The sequence below is a fragment of the Canis aureus genome, chromosome 5, assembly GCF_053574225.1.
Source record: "Canis aureus isolate CA01 chromosome 5, VMU_Caureus_v.1.0, whole genome shotgun sequence".
NCBI lineage: Eukaryota > Metazoa > Chordata > Mammalia > Carnivora > Canidae > Canis > Canis aureus.
This window is the reverse complement of record NC_135615.1, coordinates 22,269,257-22,296,918: the sequence shown is the minus strand read 5'-3', so window position 1 is coordinate 22,296,918 and position 27,662 is coordinate 22,269,257. Positions and strand designations below refer to the sequence as shown.

The 27,662-nt window shown below is 43.5% G+C and overlaps 1 protein-coding gene across 5 annotated transcripts in view; it reads right to left on the bottom strand.

Moving 5' to 3' along the window:
- Window positions 1-27,662, bottom strand: part of NMT2 (N-myristoyltransferase 2) — a 70,848-nt gene that overhangs the window by 8,109 nt on the left and 35,077 nt on the right. Inside the window, exons 2-10 of one of the 5 annotated variants that reach the window (XM_077897090.1) lie at window positions 24,721-24,856; window positions 24,230-24,272; window positions 20,337-20,481; window positions 17,139-17,257; window positions 16,951-17,042; window positions 16,681-16,797; window positions 15,267-15,437; window positions 14,018-14,126; window positions 5,690-5,860 (exon numbers count right to left, since the gene is read on the bottom strand). In XM_077897090.1, the coding sequence (XP_077753216.1) occupies window positions 5,690-5,860; window positions 14,018-14,126; window positions 15,267-15,437; window positions 16,681-16,797; window positions 16,951-17,042; window positions 17,139-17,257; window positions 20,337-20,481; window positions 24,230-24,272; window positions 24,721-24,856 (1,103 nt within the window). Of the gene's footprint in view, window positions 1-5,689; window positions 5,861-14,017; window positions 14,127-15,266; window positions 15,438-16,680; window positions 16,798-16,950; window positions 17,043-17,138; window positions 17,258-20,336; window positions 20,482-22,501; window positions 22,639-24,229; window positions 24,273-24,720; window positions 24,857-27,662 lie in introns of those variants that run through there. The other 4 variants (XM_077897091.1, XM_077897089.1, XM_077897094.1 and 1 more) reach the window with 4 other exon arrangements.

Below are 27,662 nucleotides of genomic sequence, written 5' to 3'. Positions count from 1 at the left end.
CACCTGAAAACACAGAGGCCAGAAGGAAGTGGCACGTTTGTTTGTTTGTTTTTTTTCTTTTAAAGTAGGCTGCCTGCCCAGTGCGGAGCCCAATGCGGGGCCTGAACTCAGGATCCAGAGATCATGACCTCAGCTGAGATCAAGAGTTGGATGGTTAAACTGCCTGACCACTCAGGTGCCCCAGTGGCACATTTTTTAAAATTAATAATTTATTTGAGAGAGAGAGAGAGAGAGAGAGCAAGCAAATGCCCATAAATGGGGGGAGGAGCAGAGGGAGAGAATCTCAAGCAGACTCTGTGCTGAGTGCAAAGCCCCACATGGGGCTCTATCTCATGACCTGAGAACACGACCTGAACTGAACCTTAACCAACTGTGCCCCCCAGGTGCTGCAGAGAGGCACAATATTTTAAGTGCTGAAGGAAAAGAACAATCAGCCATGAATTCTGCATCTGGTGAAACGATCCTTCAGGAATGAAGGAGAAATGAGAAATAAGGACATTCTCAAATGGGAACTAAAAGAATCTGTGGCTAGCAAACATACCTTTAAGACTGGCCAAAGGACATTCTCCAAATAGAAATGCAATAATAATACAACGAATCTTAGAGTGTCAGGAAGAAGGAACAATAGAGCAGGAATCTTGATACATGCTCTAAACTATCCTCATAAGTTTTACAAATCTACTTAATGACTGAAACACAAGGTCTAACACCATCTGATACTCAAGACAATTTTTAAAAGTCAAGAAGATAAAGGGATCTGATGGAAGTAAGGTCACCTGAAGTGGTAAAATGTTGATACCAGTTGGCTGTGATAAGTCACATATTCCTATATATAGGAATACTCGGTGCAACCATCATGCAAACTATACAAATACACTCAAATGCACCATAAATACATCAAGACAGAGAATCCTAAAGAAATAGTCAAGTAGCCCCCAGGAAGGCAAGGAAAAAGAAACAAGAGGACTAAGAACCAGAGGAAACAAAGAGAAAACCAATAATAAAATGGCAGATTTAAGCTCTAGCCCATCAGTAATTATAAAATTAATGGCCTAAATATACCAATCAAAAGAAAGACTGGTGGAGTGGATAAAGAAACATGGTTCATCTGCAAGCCGTTTATAAGAAACTTTTGGGTTCAATGATGTAGATAAGCTGAAAGTAAAAGGGCTGTGAAAGTAAAATTAATGCAAACATTAATTTTATTTTTTTTTTATTTTTTTATTTTTTTTTAAAAATCTAAATGTCCATCAACAGGTGAATAGATTCTTTGTTTAATTTTATTTACTTATTTATTTATGATAGTCACACACACACAGAGAGAGAGAGAGAGAGAGGCAGAGACACAGGCAGAGGGAGAAGCAGGCTCCATGCACCGGGAGCCCGATGTGGGATTCGATCCCGGGTCTCCAGGATCGCGCCCTGGGCCAAAGGCAGGCGCCAAACCGCTGCGCCACCCAGGGATCCCCAAACATTAATTTTAAAGTAGTAGGAGTGACAGGGCACCTGGGTGGCACAGCTGGTCAAGCATCTCTGACTCTTGGTTTCGGCTTAGGTCATGATATTGAGCCCCATATGGGGCTCAAGGAAGAGTCTGCCTAAGTTTCTCTCTCTTTCTCCCCTACTGCATGCACACATGTACTCTTTCTCTCTCTCTCTCTAAAATAAATAAATAAATCTTTAAAATAGTAGGAGTGACTATATTTATATCCAATAAAGAAGACTTCATAGCAAAGAAATTACTAGAGACAAAGCGGAGTATTACATGCTGGTACAAAGATGGATCCCCTGAGAAGATACAAAGGTCCTAAATGTATAAGTACCAAACAAGACCCTCAAAGTACATCAAAAAAACCTTAGAGAGGTGGAAGGAGAAATAGACAAGTCCAAAATCATAGCTGGGGACTCTCATCAACTGACAGAGCTGCTAGAAAGAAAATCATCAAGGAGGCGGAAAATCTGAGTACAATAAGACGTAAATGACATATATAGAATGCTCCACCTGAAAAGAGATTATACATTTCACACACCTTCTCCAAAACAGACCATATGGGCTTAAAATAAACCTCAAGAACCTTAATAGAGCTGAAATCATACAGTGTCTTCTCCAACCATCATGGAATGAAACTAGAAGTCAATAGGAAATCTCTGAGCAGGTCAAAGTTGACAGCAGAATTCTAAGGAATCCAAAGCTCAAAGGAGAAGTTTCAAAAGAAATAAACAAAACAAAACAAAACAGGGGCACCTGGGTGGCTCAGTTAGTTAAACATCCACCTTTGGGTCAGGTCATGATCTCAGGGTCCTGGGATCAAGTCCTACATTAGGCTCTTTGCTCAGCGGGGAGTCTTTCTCCTCCCTCTGCCCCTCTCCTCTGCTCATGTCTCTCAAATAAATAAAATCTTTAAAAATAAATAAACACATGCATATATACATACATACATAGAACCAAATGAAAATATGACATACCAAAATCTGTAGGATGAAGCTAGAGCAGTGCAGGGAAGGACATTTACAGAACTACATGCTTATACCGTAACAGGAAAGTGGGGAGTCTGCTTCTCCCTCTGCTCCTCCCCCTGGCTTATGCTCATTCTCTCTCTCCCAAAAATAAATAAATAAAATCTTAAAAAAAAAAAAAAAAGACTTAGAACCAGAGTAACCAAGACAGAGTGGTATTGGTGGAGGAACAGACACCAGAGATCCAGTGGAACAGAAGAGAGAACCCAGAAATAGCACACAATACAAATATCAGTATTCAACATATGGAAGAACCAATAGATATCAATAATATTACAGTTAAAAAGAAAAAGAGGCAAATATATGATTGGCATAAAATGGCTAACAGATTTATGAGATGATGTTCAAATTCATTCATTACTAATAAGAACATACAAATGAAAAACAATACTATCATTTGATACCCATTAGAGTGGCCTAAATTTAAAGTCTGATGATAACCAAATGTTACTGAGGACACAGTCTGCTAAGAGATACTTTGGTGAGCTCTATGGCCAGCTCTAAGTAATGTCAGCGATGCATCTGATCCTCAGCCTCAGCAGTTCGCCCTGAGTATAGACACTAGGGCAGCAGTTCTCAAAATGTGGTCTGTGAACCCCGTGGGGTATCTGAGACCCCTCCAGAAGTCTGAGAAATCAAAATGATTTTCATACCAGCACTACCAAGTTATTTGCCTTGTTCACCACGTGGACATCTGCATGAAGATGGCAGAAGCAATGGTGGTACACCTGGTGGTCTTTTTATTCTTTACCACCAAACCCTCATGGATTAAAAAAAAAAAGGTTCCACTTAAGCATGTCCTTGATTAAGAATTATTTTTTTAAATTAAGAATTATTAACTGTACTAACTCGACACTCCAGAGCTCATCCTTTTCACATCTTGTGTGATGCCACGGAAGGACACACACACAGAGCACTTCTTTGCGTACTGAATCATAAAGGTTGTCTCAGAGAAGCCTGTTGGTGATGGAGCTGGGAGCTGAACTAGCCACTTTTTTCACAGAACACCACTTCAAAGTAGGACTAGCATACTATGGTCATTCAGACTTGGGTATCTGGCACATCTTGAAAATCAGTGATATGAGTCTATCACTTCAAGGAAAATATTGGCGGGATTTGTTGCCACTGATAAAATTTGAGCTTTCAGGGTGCAATTTAAAGTATCTTCCACCATGAACTATATTATATACTTTTTTGAGGACAATGGTTGAAATATCAATGAATGAGACTTTTTGATCTTATATATGAACTGTTAATATCTGGAAGATCTTTCTAGCTCAATGAGCCGTTATTTTCCAAATGACCGATATACGTTACAGACTCATTCACTGGTAAAGGAATGATGAAAGGACCAGACAGACAATGGATTTTAATCTAACAGGGTACGGAAAATTCATTAAATATGCTTTCAGATTGGGAATACTCAAAATGATCTGAATAGCTACTAATATACTTGTTCTTTTCCGTATCTTCAAGACTTCACGGGAAGGATTTTTTTTCACATGCTTCAACCAAAATTATATATCACAATAAACAGAATGCAGAGGTAGATATGTGAGCCCAGCTGTCTTCTAGTAAGTCAGACATTAAAGAGATTTGCAAAAATTTAAAACATGCCATACTTAATTTTGTTGCTTTGGAAAAGTTATTTTTCATAAAAAATGTTATTTAGGTAATCTGTTTATTATTGTTATATTGTTATTAAAGGAAATAATATATATTTTTTCAAATATTCTTTTTTAAAACTGAAATACAGTTGACATATAACATTATATTACTTTCACATGTATAAGATAATGATTCAATATTTGTATATATTGCAAAATGATCATAATAAGCTTAGTTAAAATCCATTACTGCATGTAGTAACAATTTTTTTTCTTGTGTTAAGAACTTTTAAGGTCTGCACTCTTGGCAACTTCCAAATATGCGACACAGTCTTAACTATAGTCACCATCTGTACATTGCATCCCCATGACTTTTTTATAACTTGAAACATACCTTGTGATCCTCCCTCCTCAATCATTTCTCCCACCCCTACAGCAAAACTGTCAATCTGTTTTCTGCATCTGTGATTTTTGGTTTCTTCTGATTCTACATATAAGTGAGATTATACAATATTTGGCTTTCCCTACCTGATTTATAAAATAGTAATATTAAAAATTTTTGTTTCAGTTTTCAATGTAATAAGTATCTGTAAATATAATTCAAATAATAAAAGCTCTTTGGGGTCCTTAATAATTCTTAAGAAGGTGAAGGAGTCCTGAGATGAAAAACTTTGAGAACTGCTGCCCTGGAGAAACTTACCACAAGTGCATAAAAATTTGTGCTTTAAGATGTGCACTCTAGCGCTGTTCTAGTAATAAGAGCTTGAAAACAAAGACTGCCCAGGAACGTCCTCGGAATTCACTGTGTCTGTTCTACCATTTCTGCCCTAACTTGGCTGTCATCCTATATCCAGACTGATGCCTGACAAATGTTGAAAAGACACTTACAGCTCAGTGCTCACAATGAATGGTGAAAGGACTGCTATCGGAACTCCCACACGGCCTCCTCACTCTCGCTCTCCCCAGGTACTTACCAGGTTTAATCTCAACTTTTGAACCCAATCCCACTTTAGTCTAAAGAGCTTCTATGTGTAATACCATTTGAACAACAAATGTCAAGCTTTTTTTTTTTTTCTTTTAAAGGCTTAAGAAGCACTACGCTAAATTCATCCAATCAATAATCAGAAAATCTAGACTGTTATTTCTCCTTCCTTCCCCTGAACTAGGGTTGAGTGGCTGAGTTGTGCCATCTCAACTGAAAGCCGTTCTGTTCAAACCAGCTTCACGAAATACCCAAGGATATTAAGCTCTGGAAAGCATCTGCCTCAGATAAGGCCATCCCAATCCAGCCTTCTCAAAACCGAACCAAGCAATTAATCACCTCAGTACCAACACAAAAGTATCCTGATTTCCCACGAATAACTAGCAAAAACTGTTCTTCTCTGGGGATGGGAACCATAAGAAGAAATTCTGGTTCTATCGGGGCGAGCAGAGAGATCTAGTTTGGAAGTAGCATCCCAGAGACAGAGGAAAAGGCTGGGGCCCTCTCTGATTCTTCCAGAAAACAGACTCAACCTCAGGGCAGTCTTGTACTTCTGTGTGGTGTCTTAGCACCTCCTCTTTACCTCCACGACAAATGTGTCAATAATGTGCTCCTGGGGGAGGAACCAGTGAGCTACTTCCTCTTCATCCATCACCGGGGCGAGGTGAAACTGCTTCAGGTAAGTGTTGGTCAGGTCTCGAACTGCTCTGACGTCCCTGGGTTCCATGGGTCTCAGGCCCGACGTCTTGGTAGCCTTGTTGTGGTGAAAACAAAATAAAGTGGGAAGGTGACCTTTGTCATAAGAGGGAAAGGCAGGCCAGCTGTGTGGCCGTCCCCTGGTGGGGGAGAGGGGGGCTTGTGAGCCCTGCCAAATCCTGGCTTCCCCTCCTCTTCTCCAACCTCCCAGGTCAGGATCTGCAATGTCACAAGAGTCCCCAGGGAGCTGTTGACACATTAGGATGAAAAGCACTGAGGCAGAGTATATTAGACAACGTGTGGAACCTTCTATCTGTGTGCTGGGTCAGTGGTCAGCACTGCCCACAGAGCTGCTGCTCCGACCGAGTCAGGGCACACACCAATCTATGTACCGAAGCCAAGAATGTTCACAGCCTCCACTGCAGGGCCAAATGATCTTAGCGTGTGTTCTGGAATTATGTGCATTACAAGTGCCCTGACATGTTGAAGATGCAGGTGAAAACGGCTGAGAAGCTTATTTTATTCAATGGCTCGTGAAGAGTCTGTAGCTAGGGACGCCTGGGTGGCTCAGTGGTTGAGCATCTGCTTTCAGCTCAGGTTGTCATCCTGGGATCCGGGATTGGGTCCCACATTGGGCTCCCTGCATGGAGCCTGCTTCTCCCTCTGCCTATGTCTCTGCCTCTTTCTCTCTGTGTCCCTCATGAATAAATAAATAAAATCCTTAAGGAAAAAAAAGAGGCTGTAGCTATGTTAGTCTTGTGAGCAACAAAAATGACATAAAAGTAAATCATGTTGTTCTGAGTGGAGAGGACAAGCATTGTAACAGCCAAGTATTTTCTAAACGGTAATGGCTAGCTTGCCGAGTACTGGCCTCTGGCTTCCCATGCTATCTTTTGATTTAAAAAGGTGATTCGAACAGACATTCAAATCCGTCATTTCAGAGCATAACAATTTCTATGGTATTCTACGAGGACCAGAATAACCTAAAGGTCAGGACAGGTCCCCATGAGGATTTGTTCAACTGTGTCCTCAAAAGAGTTCCAGATATCACTCAGCTACACAAGAACTGCCCAAAAACCAGGACACTTGAGCCAAGAAGTGAGAAAACCCACTAGAAGTGCTTGTTTGTACAAAATATTAAAAACTTAGCAATACAGTTCCATTTTTCTAGTTAGCTTGATTTTTTCCATAGAAATAGTGGATACATTTTAAGTGTTAAGTAACTTGTATATAAATACTTCTCCTTTACCTTTTATAAGTTATTTTTAAATACTTTAAAATTAAATACTGCCTCTAAACATAGATCATTACAGTTCCTGCATGCCCCTAGACTAGTAGCATTCCAAGGTGGAAAACAGGTCTCATTCTGAGTGCTGGCTCTGGTCCATCTTAGTGGCTGTGCTGAGGTCCCTAGGGATCCGTGACCAAGAATGCTGATCATTGAGTGGTGGGGGTACTGAGGGAGAGATTTGTTCTTTGTATTTACAGATCCAAATGTCCTTACTATGTGCCTTTCTGTTATGACTTATGTAAGCTATAAAGATGTGGTAATGCAGCTAAAATACAGTTTAGTAGACCACATTGAGAGAAGGTAAGCCCTTAACACACATTTATTTATTTATTAAAGATTTTACTTATTTATTCATGAGAGACAAAGAGGGAGAGAAGCACAGACATAGGCAGAGGGAGAAGCAGGCTCCTTGCAGGGAGCCCGATGTGGAACTTGATCCCAGGACCCCAGGATCATGACCTGAACTGAAGGCAGATGCTCAGCCACCCAGGTGTCCCAGCTCTTAACATTTAATAGAGAACTTGTACTTTTAGCTTTTATGTGGATCACAAAGCCAAAGGACAAGAAATGTCGAGGTCCTTGCTTCCACCCAAGGCTTAACCTCTCAAGCAAGCATGGCAATAACAGCCCAAATGTGCTAAATGAATGAATCAATGAATGAATGAATGAATTCCTATGTTTTGAGCCACAGCCATTTACTCAGTAAGGGTGGTGAAGGCTACAGACAGGGAAAAAAAGTCACTGTCAGCTCTGCAAAGATGATACTGCTTGGGCCTGGCACTTATGTGTAAGCCAGGTGTAAAATTCTTTTTTTCCATTTCCCCTGAGCCAATTTTAGTATTTGGTAGCATTTCTACACTGCAAATTCATGGCAAGATGGAACCTATGTGATTTCCAAATACAATGTAATAAACATACATCTCCAAATGCTAACAGGAAAACCAGACTATATATACACAAAGAATGTATTGAAAAAGTCATTTACAAAAATGATTTTCTGCCATGAGGATGACCTCAATAAAGTTTTAAGTAGCCATGCCCCAATATTAAACTGCTTTTTCTTTTACTAGTTCAGTAACGACAATATCAAGCAATTAGATTCATTAATGAAAGCTACAGGACATGTGCAACTGTTAAGCAGATGTTCAGATATAAAGAACAAGCTTGCCAACTTCCTAGACACAGTCCTCTGCAGTACAATTCTCCTTCACTATTTATGCCACAGAATCACTAAAATCAACATCTTTTGTCTGGCAGACACCCTTAATGCAGCAGTTCCCAATAATTTTTGTCTGAGACCCCTTTACCCTCTTTTTTCTTTTTTAAAGATTTTATTTATTTTTGAGAGAGGCAGAGACATAGGCAGAGGGAGAAGCAGGCTCCCTGTGGGGAGCCCGATGTGGGACTTGATCTCAGGACCCGAGGATCATGCCCTGAGCCAGAGGCAGATGCCCAACCACTGAGCTACTCAGGTGCCTCCTTTACCCACTTAAACACTGAGTATTCCAAGAAAGTTTTGCTTATGAGGGTTATATACACCCACCTCTATTGTATTAGAAATTAAAACTGGGGATCCCTGGGTGGCTCAGTGGTTTAGCGCTTGCCTTTGGCCCAGGGTATGATCCTGGATCGAGTCCCATGGAGGACCTCCAGGGGTCCCAGGCCCGACTCTGAGATCTGCTGTGCCAGGTCTCCAAAGGTCAGAAGAACGGGTCATAGAAGTGGAATACAAAAAACTCTGAAACAGTATGTTTAGGCCAACAGGCAAAGACAAAGTAAGTGCACCAGGCAATTTATAAGCACTTCAAGTACCTTTTTTTTTTTTTTTAAAGAGAACATCAGAGTGTATCAGCTATTAAAAAAAAGAAAAAGAAAAAGCAAGATTGCAGAAAACTGGGAGAATATTGAATATTAACTTTAGCTGACTCACAATGGCCATGTGTCTCTGGGCCTTCAACTTGCTACTTTCTAACATCACAAAGTCACACATTCTCCAAGAACATTGATGAGAAGAATGAAATAAAAGTTAAGATGTAAAATAAACCTTCAAATATAAGTTGGGGTCTTCAGAAAGAGGTGGGGAGAAGGTTAAGGCCAGAATTAAAAAAAAAGGGGGGGGGGATGTTCTGGCAAAACCCAAATAAGAAAGGTGGTTTCCAGAGAATTCAATAAAAACAAAAAGACATTTCCAGCGATTGAGGCAATCTTACATTTCAGAAGCAAACTCTATCATCTCAGCCAGGCACACTTTCCCAGGGCCCAGCCGGCATGTATTACTCGCTGGACTCTGTACATTGAATTATGTGTAAAATCTGCTTATCAGTGCATGCGGGGGAAAAAAGGCTCAGAGCTGTATTAAAAAACAGAAGCTGTGTTGTTCTCTGTCAAACTATGTGGTGTAAACTATCCTAGAGCCAAGATTCCAGAGTGGAGATGTAAGCAATGATTATGGGTATTTGATTTAAAAAGGAGTTGACTAAGACGCTAAACACTAAAAAAAGCATCTACTGCAACTAAATGTAGAAAGAACACCATGTGTCTTCACAAGTGTGTCCTTCCTGCAAAGCCGTGGAAAAATAGCGGGAGATTAACCTGAGTCGGGTTTTTTGCCTACTTTAAATTCCTGCACCTTTAAGCCCACTGAGAAAAATAATAAATAAAATAAATAAAAATAAATTAAAAAAAATAATCCAACTTTGTTTGAAAATGCTCAATAGCAAATGAAAAACAAATCGATGCTTACAAGGTAGGGAAAGGCATTACTCTCAGGAAGACCTCCGCATTGCAGGTGGCAGAGGCCAGGGGCCTAGGCCCTGGGTGGTTCTCTCCTGACTAGAAGACGACCTGCCCTCCTGTGACAGTCCTGCTCTCCCTGCGTCATAGTTGAGACTACAGGTGTTCAGTGTTTAGGCCATCATAATGTCAGCTCTTATATTCAGAAGTCCACAAACAAGACATAAAGCAGAAACAGTGAAAAAAAAAAAAAAAAAAGAAACAGTGATGATAAAAGGAGACTGACCCAAAGAGCAAAAGTTGTGTTCAATAAGGTTCTTCTTACACTTAATGGGACAAAAATGATCCTAAAACACACAACTGCCAGCAGCAATATCACCCACCTGGGTCCCTATCGGGGAGGCCATGGTCTAGTATATGCTGCATTGTCCAGCTTCTTTTTTTTTAAGATTTTATTTGTAAGGGGCGCCTGGGTGGCTCAGTTGGTTAAGCGTTTGCCTTCGGCTCAGGTCATGATCTCAGGGTCCTGGGATCAAGTCCTGCATCAGGCTCCCTGCTCAGCCAGGAGTCTGCTTCTCCTTCTCCTTCTGCCCCTCCCTTCTCCACCGTGCCTGCCCCACCCCCTCATGCTCTCTCTCAAATAAATAAAAAATATATTTTTTTAAAAAGGGATCTCTTCTACCCTTTTTCTTCATTATCTTACTCTTTATTTTTCTCTCCTTCCCCAGGACTTAAAAGCAGGGAGGAAGACTGGAACATACCAGCGAGCACTATTCGGGACCCTGATGATCTGCTTTCCTGTGTTCACCTATGCTCTAGTGACCCATGGTGAGATACCCGGGGGGACCAGGCCACGCTGCCCCCCTCACCCAGGGGTGTGTGAGAGGTCATGGCAGGAGCAAAGGGATATAACGGGTAAAACATAGATGTCTGGGGCGTGCATCCCAAGTACCCTCTGATTAGTGACAGACCCGTGTCTAAGTGTCAACCTGCATGAGTCTTGATCTTTTCATCTGCAAAATGCAGCAAAGGACACACCAGCTTCGAACGGTTGTTGTGGGAATAACATGAATATATATATATAAGCACTTTGTGAACTTCACTTTATTAGGGGAAAAAATCTGGATGCTGGACCAGTGGTTTAGGATCAATTTGTTAATAACACTCTCTTACCTGAGTTGATTTTTGTATAAAAACATAAAAGATGAGGGACAAAGTCAAAAATACTCCTAACAGCTTAAATTCTGATCACCCTGAATAAACCAATGACAGGTATTAAAACTCCTCCTTCATCCCATTTTAGGCAATCTACATGGAAGTGGGTGCTTTCCTTACATGCATGCTGCATGGCTTTATAGGCTCGATGAACTGAAATTTGGGGAGACCACAGGAGAACAGCATTAGCCCCTAGTGAAAAAAGTCTGCACGCCTGAAGTTTTTAATTTCCACTCCTGGGTGTGCCTGGGTGGCTCAGTTGGTTGGGCCTCTGCCTCCGACTCAGGTCATGATCTCAGGGTCCAGGGATTGAGTCCCGCATCAGGCTCCCTGTTCAGCGGGGAATCTGCTTCTCCCTCTCCCTCTGCCCTTCCCCTGCTCATGCTCACTTGCTCTCTTTCTCTCAAATAAATAAAATTTTGAAAAAAAAAACAACAAAAACCAGTACCCCTCATGCACGTCAAAGTCTTTAACAGTTGGGCCTATTCCGGAGCCTGCAGAGGGGGTGTCTCACTGTCGCTGTGTCTCGTGCCCCCTTCTGCTCACTACTGCATATCCCTCTATATGACTGTCCTCCTCGGGTCACTCTGGGTCTTGGCCCCTAGCCTCAGAAGAATCCTGGCCAGTCATTATTAACTCATGTTGACAGTGTGACTCCTCTACACATCTTCCAAGCCTCCCTTTCAGAGCACCCATCTCCACCCGCCTACCTTCACTCCTGCCGCTCCAGCACAACAGGCCGGCTCCCCCACCCCCAGGTCGTGTGGACCCTCCTCTGTCATGCTGCCTGCGGTTTGCATTTCCCTCTCTTCTGGTCTCTGTTCCCCTCCCTCCTTGGCCTCAGAGGCAGTGAGTTCATTATTCTGAGCCCCACAGTCTGCAACAACAGTTAAGACCGAAGGGAAGAACAGGCCTCCGCCTAGTGATCCTTCCACAAGGTTGCAAAGCTCCAGAATGATGATGCTGGTTTCTCATGTCTGGTTTCCTTCGCCTCCACTTTTTTCCTTATGAAATTTTGCCTAAGGTCAGAAATTAGTTGATTCCCGTCTGTCATCAGAAAAAAATACATTGATTCATGTCGCCACCACTGAATTATACGTACCCAGTAAACACACAGCCAGAACTGTGTCTACTACACCTAGAAAGGCCACTACAGGTGAAGATCTCCCCATGTTAGAAAGGAACACAGGCGTCATTCCACTTGAAGCCTTCAATCAAGTTAAAATAGTCACTTCTTTCTGACAACCCAAAAGAAAGAATAGCTCTGGTGAAACAAAAACTTCGAATGGAAGATCCCATCTGTGGCAGACAGATTCTAAGACAGTCCCCAGTGATGCTGCCTCCTGGTTATTAGCCCACCCTCGTGCTCCTCCTGAGTGTGGGTGGAACTTGTGACTTGCTTCTAACCAGTGAAGCTAACACAGCAAGAGTGACTGGATGTCCCTTCAAGCACTGATTACATAAGGTTCTAACTTCCACTTTGCTAGCAGATTCTGTCTATAGACTCACTCCCTCACTGGCTTTGATGAATCAAGCTTCCGCACTGTCAGCTGCTGCCCTGTGGGGAATCTCACCTGGCGAAGAACAGACGGAGGCCTCAGGCTGAGAGCCAGCAAAGAATGAAAGCTCTCAGTGCAACTGTCAGCAAACACTCAAGCCTGCTAATAGCTGTGTGAGTTGGAGAGGACCCATCCCCAGTCAAGTGTTCAGATGAGACCTAGCCCCTGTGGATACTTTGATGGCAACGTCATGAGAGACCCCTGGGGCAGAGGCCCCAGGCAAGCTGGGCTTCGATTCCTGACCCATAGAACTTGAGAGATAACAAATGTGTGTTTTAAACCACCATATTTGCCGTAATCTGTCACACAGCAATAGATTAACTAATACACCATCTAAGCCTCAAATAAAAGCAACACTGATAAACACCTTTAGCTATTCCCCTTTAAGAGACAACTTATCATGCTGGGAATCTGCCAGTTTAAAAAGGTAATTTTTTGTAGGGTGCGCCTGGGTGGCTTAGTTGGATAAGCCGTCTGCCTTTGGCTCAGGTCATGATCTCAGGGTCCTGGGATCCAGCCCTGCATCAGGCTCCCTGCAGAGGGGAGCCTGCTTCTCCCTCTCCCTCTCCCTCTGCCTCTCCCCCTGGCTCATGCTGTCTCTCTAATAAATAAATAAAAACTTTAATGAAAAGATATAGCAGCACCTGGGTGGATCAGCTGACTAAGCAACTGCCTTCAGCCTAGGTCATTATCTCAGGGTCCTGGGATCAAACCCTAGTTCAGGCTCCCTGCTCAGCAGGGAGTCTGCTTCTCCCTTTCCTTCTGCCCCTTCCCTCCATTCATGTTCTCTCTCTCTCAAATAAATAAAATCTTTAAAAAAGATATATATTTTAAAAGATTTATTTATTTACTTAAGAGAGGAGGTAGGAGAGGCAGAAGGAGAATCTTTCAAGCGGACTTCCCACTGAGCATAGCCTGATGCAGAGCTTGATGCCATGACCCTGATATCACGACCTGAGATGAAACCACGGGTTGGATGCTTAACCAGCTGAGCCCCTCAGGTCCCTCTGAAAAGGTGACAATTTAATGAGACCTTATTTCCCCTCCTGGGTCTCTCCTCTAAGCCTATTCCTTAGGTTCCTCTGCGTTAAGATAGCATGTGAAGCCTCAATTCTTTTTCCTTTTTATATAACAAATGGTAAATAATCAAAATTTTAAAACTTCCATGTCTTGAGTTCAATCCCATCCAACCATAAACTGAAGACTTAAAAAACTCTTAAAAAAAAACAAAAAACCCAACACCTGGTTGTCAAATGAGCTCCCCTATTTTTCCCAGCCCAGAGCTCTAAAAAGCTACATATTCACCTTCTCAAAATACATGAGCCAGTTTTTAAGACTCTTGCCAATAATTCTTTTCTACATTAAAAGCTTCAGTTAAGGTTACAGCTTCGAAAAGCTGCAGAACATTCTTACTTACATCTGGAAGTCTATAGAGCTTCATGGTTCTCTGTAAAGTCATATTTCTACTCAAGTGAGAAAATTTCACTTCTACCAATTTTCTGGGGTTTAGTGATCGATGCCAGTATCTGGAATACAAAAAAGGTATTAAAATCTGATTGGCTTCTAATCCTATCAGTTTTTAGTCTTTGTCTCAGCTCAGCCATATAGAGGATTTAATGTACACTCAAGCCACCCCAGGTACTGGATGCTGGCCCACTTCTTGTATAATTATTTTATCAGCTGTTTTTTACATCTAAAATATGTCCTTCTTTCCTGGTTATGTTCCTTTGTAGTCTGTGACCTTTCATCTCTTTCAGTAAAGAGCAATCATAAAATCGCAAAATAAAGTTAAAAATGCCCAGTATGCAAGTATTTAATGACCACTGCTGATTCTATAGAAAGCAAACCAAAAAGTTTAAAAACATGAAAACATCCCCTCCCCACCCCCCAAAATTAGGAGCCATCGGTTTTATATAACGCATACCAGAGAAAACAACTTTTTGAGAAACTACCTTGAATTTCTTAAGCGATTCCAGCTTGGATACTAGGATGATTTGTATTAAAACCCACCTGCAAAGTCTTATTCAAGTTATTTATGAATAATTTAATAGGAGATAGTCGTTTTACAGTTTTACCTCTTATAACTATGTTGGGCAAAAGTTTCATCTTATTTGAGTCCAAAGAATCAAGAGAGACAAACTCTGAGGCTTTACAAACAGGTTAGTCCTGGGACAAATCCAATAAACCATTTTCTCCCTGGATTAACCTTTAAAAGCTTGATAAGAACAGATGAAATCATAAAAACAGAGCTTAAGCCTTTTCTTACACTTAGCAAACAAGCTTGTTTGGGCTTTTCAGCCGGTGTTTATCAAGCATTTGGAATAGCTCCCTGACAGCCCTGCAGAGTGCGGGATATACCCGAGTGCTTGGGAGCAAAGAAAATGCGAGCATGCTGGACGTTTCAAGACCATAGTTCCCTGGGCTCCCCAAGGTACAGGCAACGCTGTTCTTTCCAAGGGAAGAGACACAGAAACACAGAATCAGCATCATTAGCAGGAAGATGTTAGAACACGGGTTGCAGTGGTTCTTGGGTCTGGCCCTCCACCTCTGCTACCACACCAACGACATAATAAGGTAAGCCCAAATCCCTGAGTTACACATGAGAATGACACTGGTAGCAACACAGCAGGGAGATAAGATCTGAGGCAAGCATGTGGTGGTGTTACCTGCACGTGGCCACAGGCTTAGGAAGAACCACACCGGCTGTATAAACGGCCTGAAAAATCCCTTCCAGGTTCACTCTTCTGGTTATTTCTCGAATTAACACTGGGGCTACCCGTTTTGACCTCAATTTCTTGTGAACACAAAGAAAGTTGATTTCTACCATCTTCTTTACACTAAGAAAGATGACAAAAATCGGAGCGAATGTAAGATGAAACCATTTTAAAAAATAAGACAACACCCATAAAATTTCAAAGAATAAGAAACTGAGGGACTCCTTTCAACACAATATTTAACAAAAACAGCCCATCATTTAGACATTTCACAAGTTCAGGTAGATATGCTAGTCCCCAAATCCCCTGCCAAAATGATTACAACTCTAGGCCATGGAGACCCAAACCCCTTGTTCTAAAAACATTTAAGACTTTAATTTTTTTGGTAAGTTTTCACTTTAGAAAATGGGTAAGATGTGCCTCAAAGTTTCTACATCTGTTTTTTTACCCTGTAATGTATGCAATTAGAACAATAACTGGGTCAGCCATCTGCACAATCTGGTTAGATGTTTCTTTTGGACTATGATGCAATCTCTAGGATCCCTGAGAGGTGCCTTGACCACAGGAGAGCAGGTGTTTCTCTGAGCTGCGGTAAACATTCCAGAGCTTCAAAGTCTGTTCCCTGCTCTGGTCTCAGATATGCAGGCATTCCATGTGGCACAGAGATCCCTTGACATCAAATGTTTTTTAGCAGCAAAGAAACTCACTCAATATACTGAAAGGTAAACAGCCCTACTATGCATTAGATCTCTGACTTTCTGGGAGCAAAAATGCAAAAAAGCTGTCCTATGGATCAAAAGATTTTTTAAAAAAAATCTCTCCTAAAATCTTTTAAGGTAATTTTTTTTCTACATAAATACATCTGAAATACCTACTACGGCTTTCTTTATCTTGATACATATGTACATACACGTATGTAAAATTCATCTTTTGTGGGACACCTGGGTGGCTCAATAGGTTAAGCATCTGCCTTCCGTTGGGGTCATGATCCTGCATTGGGCTCCCTGCTCAGCAGGGAGTCTTTTTCTCCCTCTGCCTCTCCCCTAGCTTACCCACTTTCTCTCTCAAATAAATAGGTAAAATCTTAAAAAAAAAAAACAAGTGTCTGTGTGCATTTATGAGCTACAGCTATCCTCTTTTGCTGTTCACAGTCCAATTTTTAAAAATTAAATCAACCTTATTTTTTAGAGCAGTTTTAGATTTAGTAAAACAAAGCAGAAATGAGAGTTCCCTTAGACCCCTCCCTCCCTATACAACCTCCCCCACTATGAACAATCTGAGTAAGTCGCTTTTAAAAGCCCACTGTAACTGCAATTCTTGGAAAAGCAACACAACGAAACTGACACGGACAAGCTTTAATAGGCACCTGTCATAAATCCGAATGTTGGCGGGGATGGCACTTATGAACCCTACTAGCTTCTTGTTCGAAGACACTCTGACCCCACAGTGCCACTGAAGGAGCCAGCCTGGGGGACGCAGCGCCCTGAGGTCAACGCAGGCAAGGAAGACAGGTGCAGGTTAGTGTCCAGGAACCCAGGGAGAGCCCAAGGCACGCCACCCTGCCACTGCCCGCACCCGGGGCGCCCCCTGCCCCGCCACCCCCCCCCCCCCCCCCCCGGCGTCCAGCCAGACTCACCACAGCAGGAACTCGGGTGAGTAGTCAAACCGGAACACGCTCTCCTCGTCTTCCACGTAATTCTCATTTAACAGCGTGTACAACTCCTTGAGCTACAAGACCAAGCAAGTGTCCTGTCTACAGTGCTCGCCACCCACTCGGAAGCAATTTGTGCGATGGCAGGTGTCGAACCAAGGAGCGTTACTCACCACGTCGGCGTTGCCCAAGTCTAGGGTGTCCCACATAAAACCCTGGGGCAGGGAATAGGGCTCCTGGCGCACGTGGTCTTTATCGGCTTCAATCGCCCCGTGGGACGTGATGACTTCATCTGCGGAGGGGCAGAGGAGAGAAAGAACGAACATCCAACTATAGTGTATTACGATGGCCAAAGTGGTCCGTTACAGAGAACGACATCATTTCTAGGGCCCTGGGGTTTCACCACTGTTTCAGCTCCTTCTGGAGTGAGACGGGTAGTGGAGAGGAGCTGCCATCTCACCAATTAGAGGGAGAAATCCTTCCTCCTGCAATGACAGGGTGTGTACTACAACATGCCAGGGACAGCCTCAACCCCTAAGTGACAGATCCATGGCGCTGCACCACAGTGGACAGTGTGGGTCTGATGACCGCCTGGAGATGGGCTCTCTTCTTACTCTGCATTTCAAACACCTGGGGGTAGGGGGTGACAAGGTGACCTCTGACCCCACCCCGCAAAACCTAGAACTTATTTCAGGACCGTTGACTTCTCTCCACAGGGGCTGCTGGCAGTCCAGCTGAAAACATCAGCATCTCGTGGTTTTCACGAGGGTGCCCTTTCCAGATCCTTCCCCACTGCCTCCCAGTGTGACTGGGATAGAACCCAGGCCCTGCCTGGCCTTGTTCTCCAGGTTCATTCTCACTGGCCCCAGCTCATGGCATCTGGGGGTTCCCTCTGCTCTCAGAGCCCCTCCCCCGCTCTCCATGTGGTGGGCCGCTTGAGGGTTTGCAGACAGAAGCTTACACATCACTTTCCCACAGTATCCTTCCCTGACTTAAGCTTTTTCCTACCTGGAGGAGGCCCTCCCTCCATCCCCGCCTGGCCACTGTCTTCATCCTACTTTCCTACTTTCCCATCGCTGTTCCCCTGGCACACTCCCCAGAGCCTGGCATTTAACAACAGATACTCAACACTGATCTGCTATTACTCAGCCATAAAAAAGAATGAAGTCTTGCCATTGGTGACCACATGGATGGACCTTGAAGACAGTACAGGAAGTGAAATAAGTCAGAGAGAGAAAGATAAATACTGTATGAGTTCACTTACATGTGGAATCTAAAAAAACAAAAATTCTGAATTCCTAGACACAGAGAACAGACTGGCAGTTGGCAGGGGGCAGGGGTGGGAGCGTGAAATGAGTGAAGAGGGTCAAAAGGCAGAAACTTTCAGTTATAAAGCAAGTAAGTTCAGGGGATGCAAACACAGCATGATGATTATAGTTAATAATACTGCATTGCATATTTGAAAGCTGCTAAGACAGGAGATCTTAAAAGTCCTTATTACAAGAAAAAAAAGTCTGTAACTAGGTGTGGTGAGGGATGGTTAGTAGACCTCCCGTGGGGGTCATTTGACAATGTACACAAATGTGGTATCATTCTGTTTGACCCCTGAAGCTAATATGTTGCTAAACGACAATGACACCCCAAAGGATAAATAAACAGAACCAGGAGGAAAAAAGGAACAGGTATCTGCTGAATAAATGACCTTCAGGTACAGGTTCTTGGTGGAAGCCACAAGGTCTGCAACAGCTCCGAGGGGTTTCGTTTTCTCTTTCTTTCTTCCCCCTGACTTTGTCACTTCCCCTGAAGCAGAAGTTCACTGCCCCTCCACCAGCTCGCTGGTGAGCCAGATTCTTAGCTGTTCCCTTGGAGTTCCTTTCAGGAGATCCCCTCAGAGCCTGGCTACCCACCGGACATTGGGGACAACAGTGGGGGTGGGGTGGGGGTGGGGGGCTGCCTCTGCTGCCACCAACCTTGATGCTGCCTTAACTGAGATGCAAACCAGGTGTTCCCCCTGGAACTAGGGGAATCCCACAGAGATTTAGGGAGGGGGCGCCAAAATGTGACGCATGCCCCCTATCTTCCCAAAGACATGTGTTGGTGCCAGCCGGGCTTTCCTGCCCCAGGGGCAGTGACCTAAAAGCCACCAGCAGCTTGCCAAGCATGTGCAGCTAAACCTAATACATCGGATCAATCAACCCTACATCCCTTTAGCTCACTCAATTCAACAGCATTTTAAACCCTGTAAATTCATGCTGGAGTCTCCCTCCACTACCGAACACACGTATTTCTAGAGCCTGAAAGAAGAGACAAGTGAGGATAAGTGTTTTCCTCTATCTTTCACACTCCTAAGCCCGTGTTTTTTGAAGATGCGTGGGGTGGACATGGCTGGGTGAGGCCTGGTAACTTCGAAAAGTTTGAAAACCATCATTTGAGGGCACAGACAAGGATCGTTTCCTGATTTTTATGTGATAAAACTGATAATTTGTACATGGCTGGACTATTATTACAAGGTCTGGATGACAACCCTTCATCTTACACGTTCTGGAACCCAAACAATCAAGGAGGAAGAACAGCCAGACAGAGAAATAATTATCATATATCTTCATATGAGGATAACAGAAAGCAGCAGATTTTAGCTTTTAATACAGTTATAAACATTTTAGTGCATTTACGGCATCATTTTTTATTGCAACAAGGGAAGAGTTAAATGATGCTTACGGAAACTTATGAGGCAAGAGTCTGAGTGGAACGTGAGGGACCAGGCCGAGTGCGAAGGGGAGAGGGGAGAGGCCTGATGCCCAGACATCCCTGCACAGAGGAGCCCCCAGGGTGCTCCCAAGGGGCCCCCAAGGTCCCTACTGAACCGCAGCTGTTCTCGAGCTGCTAGGAATTAACACCAGCAGTGAGCCTGCAGAATCCTATTGTTAAGCTGCGCCAAAATTTTCCATTTCAATAAGATTTAGCAGGGCAAATTTCCTGTATCTTTGAAATAAATCAGATGTGAGACTGCTATAAATTTATGCACAGGAAAAACAATTCTATGAAGCTCAGGACCAAGAAAGGTTCTGAGACTCTGTCTTTTATATATATTTTTAATACAATAATGTTTCAAGAGGGAGAAACTGGATTTTTTTAATAGAAAGAGGAATGAAACTCTAAAGTTGTTTCTACCGAAAGCCAATGTCACTACCCAATATTTATATATATTTTTCCAATATTTATATTTTAAGAAGAAAAACAGGACTTTTGTGTACATTGCTAATCTGCGGTATAAAACAAATTATGTAAGTTAAGTTTCTTTTGTGTTTTTTGTTTGTTTGTTGCTAACCCAGCTGTTTTTTTTGGAGGAGGAGGGAGGCAGAAAAGCTTACTTAATTTGGGTACCGGCTGTGTGTCCCAAAACTGGTATCTGTGTTTGGCAGCCTCATCAATGTTCCTGGCAGGGCCCTGGCATGCGGACAACAGCTCCATTGCTCTCTGGATATCCTGCAACTTCTGCATTGGAATGGTGGGATTCTACAACAGCAAAGACACACAGACACGAAAATGAGGAAGCTGCCACCACTCCCAAACCTGGGGCAGATACACGTGCATCCACCTTGGAGACTACAACACTGAAACACCAACAATCTTCCTCTAGCCTGGTCAGGACCTCGGACTCAAGAATGCTAACATAGTAAAACAGAAGCAAACACAGTATGTTAAAGGTAACAACAACTCAGTGGTTTTAATGAGGCTTTGATATAGGTTTTGAGCAATCTGAAGCAAAGCCAACCACCCGGGGCTGCAGGGTCCCACCCATTTGCAGAGGGTCCTCTCCCGCACTAGCCGAGGACTGACATGCATGCATGCATTACTACCAGGTGGCAGCCAGTCAGGCACACCCTTGGTTTCACTGTTGAGGTTAATGCCCTGTAGTAGCAATGTGAGGACAGAGGAAAGAACGAGCTAGAATGGAAATAAGGCAGACGAAGGAAATTTTAGTTCATTAAAAAGAAGAAAGAAAAGAAAAGAAAGAAAAGGAAAGGAAAGGAAAAAAGAAAGAAATGTGAATGAGTGCTGAGCTGAGCTGGGAAGGAAGTTAATCAAGAAAGAAAATCTCTAAGTATGCCTTCCTCCTGGACCACACCCTGCCTCTTCCAGCCCAGATGCTTCTCCAGAGACAAATCTTCCAACTAGAACAAGCAGTTTCTTCCGTTGAGTTTAGATTTTTTGGCAACCACAGCCTGTTTTCCCTACCCTGAGTGTTGGAAATTAACTTTTTTAAGTAAAACATATTCTCAGTCTGGAAAACTGATGATACCTTTCGATTCTCAAGTTCCTTCCTCCAAGCCAATATCCCTCTTATCTCTGCAGATTCTTCAGCTCTTTTTTTCTTTTTCTTTCTTTCTTTCTTTTTTTTTTTTTTTTGGAAAAGTCCCTCAAATGGAAAGTGGGACTACCATACTTGAACTGAGAGAGTAGCACTCAGGGCCGGATTGGAAAATCACAGAGTTTTTTCAGTACACGAAATTATTATTTTAGTATTTTGATGCCATGCAAAGAATGCCCTCCACTGAAGTTCAGAGGTGGTTAACAAGAACTTCAGAGCCCCCCGGTTTTCCTGTATGTCAACATCCCACAGCTATCAAGGAAAGGTATCACCGACCCTGCCGGTTTATTGACAGTAGTTCTGGACTTCTGTTCAACCTTGAATCTGATGTCTGTGGTCTGGAGTCTATCCTTTAACTTGGGAAACTTTACCCATTTGACACAGTACAAAACAGGGCTTATTTCATACAGACCGCCCTGTGTTTGCTCTATCGTTGGGTTTGCTTAGGATCCTTGCCACTAAAATGATTCAAGGATACAAAATGCTGGAGTCTAATCAGAGATGTGTTCATTGTCTTACTGTCTCCATTTATGAGTCTAACAGCATCACCCAGGAGGGTCATAATTTTCTAAGACATTTCTCTTGTATTTCCATAGAGGTCTAAGTCATAGAGGTATGGTTTCAGCTACATATATTGACATAACAAAATACTTTCACTGTTCCCATTTATTGTATTTTTAGATTTCTCTTGCTCTGGTCTCCTCTGAACCTCCAACATAAGAGTTACTGAATACCAGCAAAATAAAATTTATATCCATCTGAACCCTTAACAAGGCAATGCATTAGAAGACCTACAACGTAAACAGGAACTCTGAATATAGTGTATTTCAGTTAGTAACACTTGAACATGCACCCATTTATCTTTAAAAAGACAAATCTGAACCTACAATGCTTGCACTGAATTTGTTATGGGACAAACAGCATGTTTTCCTTCCTAATGCTGGAGTTAAATTCTTGATCACAAATATACTAAACTCAAGCTATTCTGCGACTAGCATGAATCGGCATCTTTGTTCCAAAGGAGCCAACTTTGTTCCAAAGGATATCCCAACTCCATGAGTGGTTTCAGAGTGGTTTCAACTCCACCTAATTAGCCTCACCAGACTGACGAGCAGTCTTGACATAAAATGACCATTCATGATAGATTTGTATCTGAACGCTCACTATTTTAAGTGCTTTCTTGAAGTGGATACAAGTAAGCACAGTTTTCAAATCCATGGTGACAAAGCAGCAAAGGAAAATTCAGCTACGATACGTTCTCAAACCTATCCATTCACCTTCCACAGCAGCACCGCCTGGGGAGAAATGAATTAATGTTAGGGAAGGTGAGAAGCGGATCAACCCCATGTTAGCTTCCCGCCACTGAATCCCTACGTCAGGCACACCTCTTTCCCTCAGTGGAATACTAAACTCCAATTGTACTCTTTACCCTTTATTAACTTTTATATTTAATATCTTGGAAAATGTCCAAGTCCTCCACCACTAAGAAGTCTAAAAAATCCAGACAAGTATTATTGGACTCCGGTAGTTGAGTGCAGAACAGAGTGTCTTCTAAACACAAACCACTGTGATCTACAGTGTTATCTAGAGCTAGCATCTAGGGAAGGGAAAGAAGCTCCAGTTTTAAAAAATGCAGTGGAGGGGCGCCAGGGAGGCTCAGTCGGTTAAGCGTCTGCCTTTGGCTCAGGTCACGATCCTGGGGTCCTGGGATCGAGTCCTGTATTGGGCTCCCTGCTCAGTGGATAGCCTGCTTCTCCCTCTGCCTCCTCCCCTTTGCGATTTTCATGCTCTATCTCTCTCCCTCTCTCAAATAAATAAATGAATAAATAAATAATGCACCAGAGAAAGGCCTACATTAAAACAATTCTGATTTACTGTAATTAAAAAAGAAAATTTCTCTACCATAGAACACTAGCAGTTCCTCCTGCCTTGGCTGGCTCTAGTTTCTTGTAAGTACCCAGAAGTAAGGGAAGGGCTCAAAAATCACTGGGGGTGCAGAGAGGGGTACAAGCTGATGGTGATGGTGGAAGCAATAAGGAGGGTCAGAACTACAGAGAAGTGACCCTGCACTTCCCTGATGAAGTGATGCTGAGAAATGGGAAAAATGTCTTGCAAGGTGATGGGTTGCCTTATATGGGTGACCTTGGGAAACAGGTCTGGTGGATAGAGTATTTGTTACCTGAGAGACGAGCTGAAAACCGAGAGGGGAACACCCCGTTTTCTTCACCCCCACACAGGTAGTCAGGGAAAATTGGGAAAGTTAAGTCTCCTCTCAGTGACTCCTGGTCCTTACGTGTAAAACAGTAACAACAGCAAAAACCACCTGCAAGACTCTCTTCGCGCGAGGCGGTGTACGCTGCGCGTAAGAAACAAATATTTCAACCCCAGGAAACTTGCATAATGGTAACCGCTGCCATAGGTACAAGGGCTTTAGAATAGAAAGATCATTCAACAGAAAGGATCTAAGTGTCACCTCCCCGTCGTGGATGAGGGCGGCACCCACACAGCTCAGGAGCTGCAGGGCCGGGATGGAGCCCCCGCTCCCCGGGCCACTCTCCGGCCCTCCGGCCACACCACCACCTCCAGGACAAGGGCCGAGGGGCTGCAACCAGCAAAATCATCTGTGCTTCCTTTCATCACACTTCTGATTCTGCCCTTTCACTCTGTGAGTTTCTTGCCTCCAGAGGGCTCAGTGGCCTCCTGCGGCCAGCACGCAAGGCCTGTGTTCCCAGCCAGGGTGGCCGGGGCACCTGCCATCGGCACCCCCGGAGCCCCTGCAGGTTCAGTCCTGGCTGGGGATGTCTGGGGGGGGGGTGCTGTCAGGAGCCACTTCCCACCCTGGGCAATGGAATTTAAGAATGGCCACTGAGGATTCAAAGTCAGAAGACTTACCCGTGGCTGCTCCCGCTGAAATCTGCTGCCAGATGGTGTTGTGCTATTCAGATAATTAGACAGACACCCAGAAAAATTAAAATGTGAATATCTTCTAAACTAAAAGTAATTACATATTAAGTGTAACTTCAAAAAAAAAACAACAAAACAAAACACGACAAGACACACCTAACAAACTCACGCTGAGACTTAACTTCTAGCACTACAATCTACATGCTAATTTGCTCTGAGCAAAAGGAAAACTGCAGCCCGTAGCCACACACACACACACACACACACACACACACACACACACAGTCTGTACCTCTTGGTCATTTAGGTACCCACACCAGCGCCAGGAAGGCTGTGAAGCCTCCAGTGACGAGTGTCATCTAGCGCGCACTCAGGGCACAACCCTAACGCCCCTCTGGTCCCGCAGGGCGCGGGGTGGCACAGTCCGCCTCTCACGTGCCTGAAATACCACAGGGGGTAAAACAAAACTGGGGTCTCACTTTTGAAGGCTGCTGGATTTTGATCTCCTGGGAATCAGAAGCCGAGTCGGACTTGGTGCCTCCGGAGTTTGGTTTCTCCTTTTTTCTCTTCTGTTTCTTCTTTTTCTTCTTGGCACCCAAATCCCCTCCAGGACTTCTGTTAGGAGAGTCACAGAGGATCAAACAAGAACAAAAAATCATTATATAAAATTAGTCATTGAGAAGAACGTGAATTATACCCAGGAGGGGGGGAAAAAAACAAAACAAAACTGTGTTAGGATGCCTGATATTGTGATTTCTAAGAAGCATACATATTTGATCATTCAGATGACCCTCATACATATTTCCTAAGCGACAAGAGCTTAAAAATGTCTTATGTTAATGATGTGACTTTTGGAAAGTGCCTATGGATGGGAGCTGGTTGCTTGCGGTGCCAGCCCTGTGATCAGAGGGTTGGAAATTCCAGTCCCGGCCCCCAACATCCAGGGAGGAGAGGGGGTCAGCAGGATGGCCGATGGTTTAATGAGTCCTGCCTACAGAATGCAGCCTCTATAAAACCCCAAAAAAGACAGGGTTCAGGGAGCTTCTGGGTTAGTGAAGCCATAGAGATTCGGGGAGAGTGGTGTGCCCAGAGAGCATGGAGACTCTGCGCTCTTTCCCCACACCTGGGCCTGTGCATCTCTTCCACTTGGCCGGTCCTGAGACCTCTCCTTTTAGGATAAACCTGTCATCTAGAAAATAAAATGTTTCTATCCCTTCTGTGAGCTGTTCCAGCAAATTAGTGGAATCTGAGCAAGGGGTCTTGGGAACCTCTGACTTATAGCCAGTCGGTCAGAAGTGCAGGGGACTGCTTGGGTTTGAGGCTGGCATCTGAAGTGGGGGGCAGTGTGGGGTGTGCACAATCCTGTAGGACTGAACCCCTACCTCGAGGAATCTGATGCTACCTCCAGGATGGAGTTAAATGAGAATTCTGCTGGTGTCATGTAGGAAGTCCCCCGCTCCACATGCACATGATGGGATCAGATCCAGAAACTCAAAACAGGATGTAAGGTGGGAAATGAAATTTAGTCATATGAGAGTTACCAGGACAAGGAAGTAGGAAGAATTATTAGTCTCCACTCAGCCATACTGCAGCTGCTTACATATCATCCGAGCAGGGAAAATGTAGCTAGAAACCATATTTTATAATGGAAGTCAGAGAGCTTTCACACTTAACCACAGTGCCGCTAACCTACTTTCTAGTCAGGCTTCTAAGGGAGAGCTACGTGTTGTGAAAAACTCCATTATAAACATCTCTTGGGTGCAACAAACCACTCATCTCAACATCACAGAACCGAAGAAACCGCTTCTCCGTAGAAGGGGAAATTTTCCTTGGTAAAGAATTTAGCAAGAGGAATTAACAGTAAGAAATTCCACGTGAAGAAAATGTGCACTGGTAAAACATTTCTGTCTGGAACTCTTGTCCTCTTACGACTGTCACCTCCTGAAACAGCGGAAGAGACACAAGGAGATGTACCGTTTCCAGTTACTTGGGTCTAGGCTACCACAGGGCTCCCAGCAGGTAAGGTGAGGTTCCGAGCTGGTTACGGCACTACGGCCTGTCTGGAGGGTGAAATGATGGAAACGATCAGTTCCATTCTGTTGTCCTCAAATGGCTGTATCTGCTGCTACCTACTTTCCCTCTTGACTTTTTTACCTAATTTTCAAATATATCTGCATCATACAAGACACATAAGATATGTATTAATAGCCTTGTGACATTTGTCCCTCAAAGGCAACCAATGGGTTTTCTGGTACATATTCTTCCAAAACTGTCTTTCTTCTCTTAGCACGCCTTCATTTTCACTGTAAGTTTTAAACAAAAACGGAATCTTAAACATACCATTCGCCAACTTGCTTTTTTTTTCGCCTTCCACTTAACAATGTGTCTTAAGACTTCTTCCCATGTCAGGATATATTGAGCTACCTCATTTCTTCTTAGCAGCTAGAGAGCATTCCATTGTGTAAATATAGCATATTTAACCATTCCTATATTAAAAACTGCTGCGGCAGGGGCGCCCAGGTGGCTTAGTTGGTGAAGCAGCTGTCTTTGGCTCTGGTCATGATCCCGGGGTTCTGGGATCGAGCCCCACATCAGGCTCCCTGCTCAGCTGGGAGTCTGCTTCTCCCTCTCCCTCTGCAGCTCCCCAGCTTGTGCTCGCTCTCATGCTCTCTCCCTCTCAAATAAAGAAATGAAACCTTTTTTTTAATGCTGAAAAAAAAAAGTACAGTACTTATATCTTTAAGCATTCATGCCAGTATGTCCAAAGGTAGAAATGCTAGGTCAAAGGGCACCCATGTTTTTACTTTTAGTAGATAATTAAGATTGTTTTACTAAATACTGTGCCAGTATCCACTCTACCAACAGTATGTCAGTTTCTGGTTCTGCATGTAAGGAGCTTAGAAATCACCACTCCATCTTAACTGAAAAATCAACAATTCCTCTTGGATCCATGAGAAAGGCAAAGACACAGGACAAACTAAGACTGGACAGACAGGTGAATACAGGGCACTGCTGCTTCCCAGAGCAAAGTCTCAGGAATGCAGAGTGGGACTCAGGTAAGAAAACCAGAGGTGGGGGCGCCTGGGTGGCTCAGTCGCTTAAGCATCTGCCTTTGGCTCAGGTCATGGTCTCAGGGTCCTAGGGTTGAGTCCTGTGTCGTTGGGCTCACTGCTCTGCGGGGGCATGTGTGTGTGGGGTGTCTTGCCTCTCCCTCTCTCTCAAATAAATAAATGTTAAACAAACAAACAGAAAATCAGAGGTGTAACTGCCCAACTGCTGGGGCCTGCATGTGGACCAGAGACCCAGTCACAGGGATCTCCCACACTTTCATGTGGGAGTTTTACCTCTAGGAGCTGTCAGGTTCTGAGAGCAAACATCAGACAACAATCCCCCCATGCTTCTGGCAGTGGGAGGGAAAGAG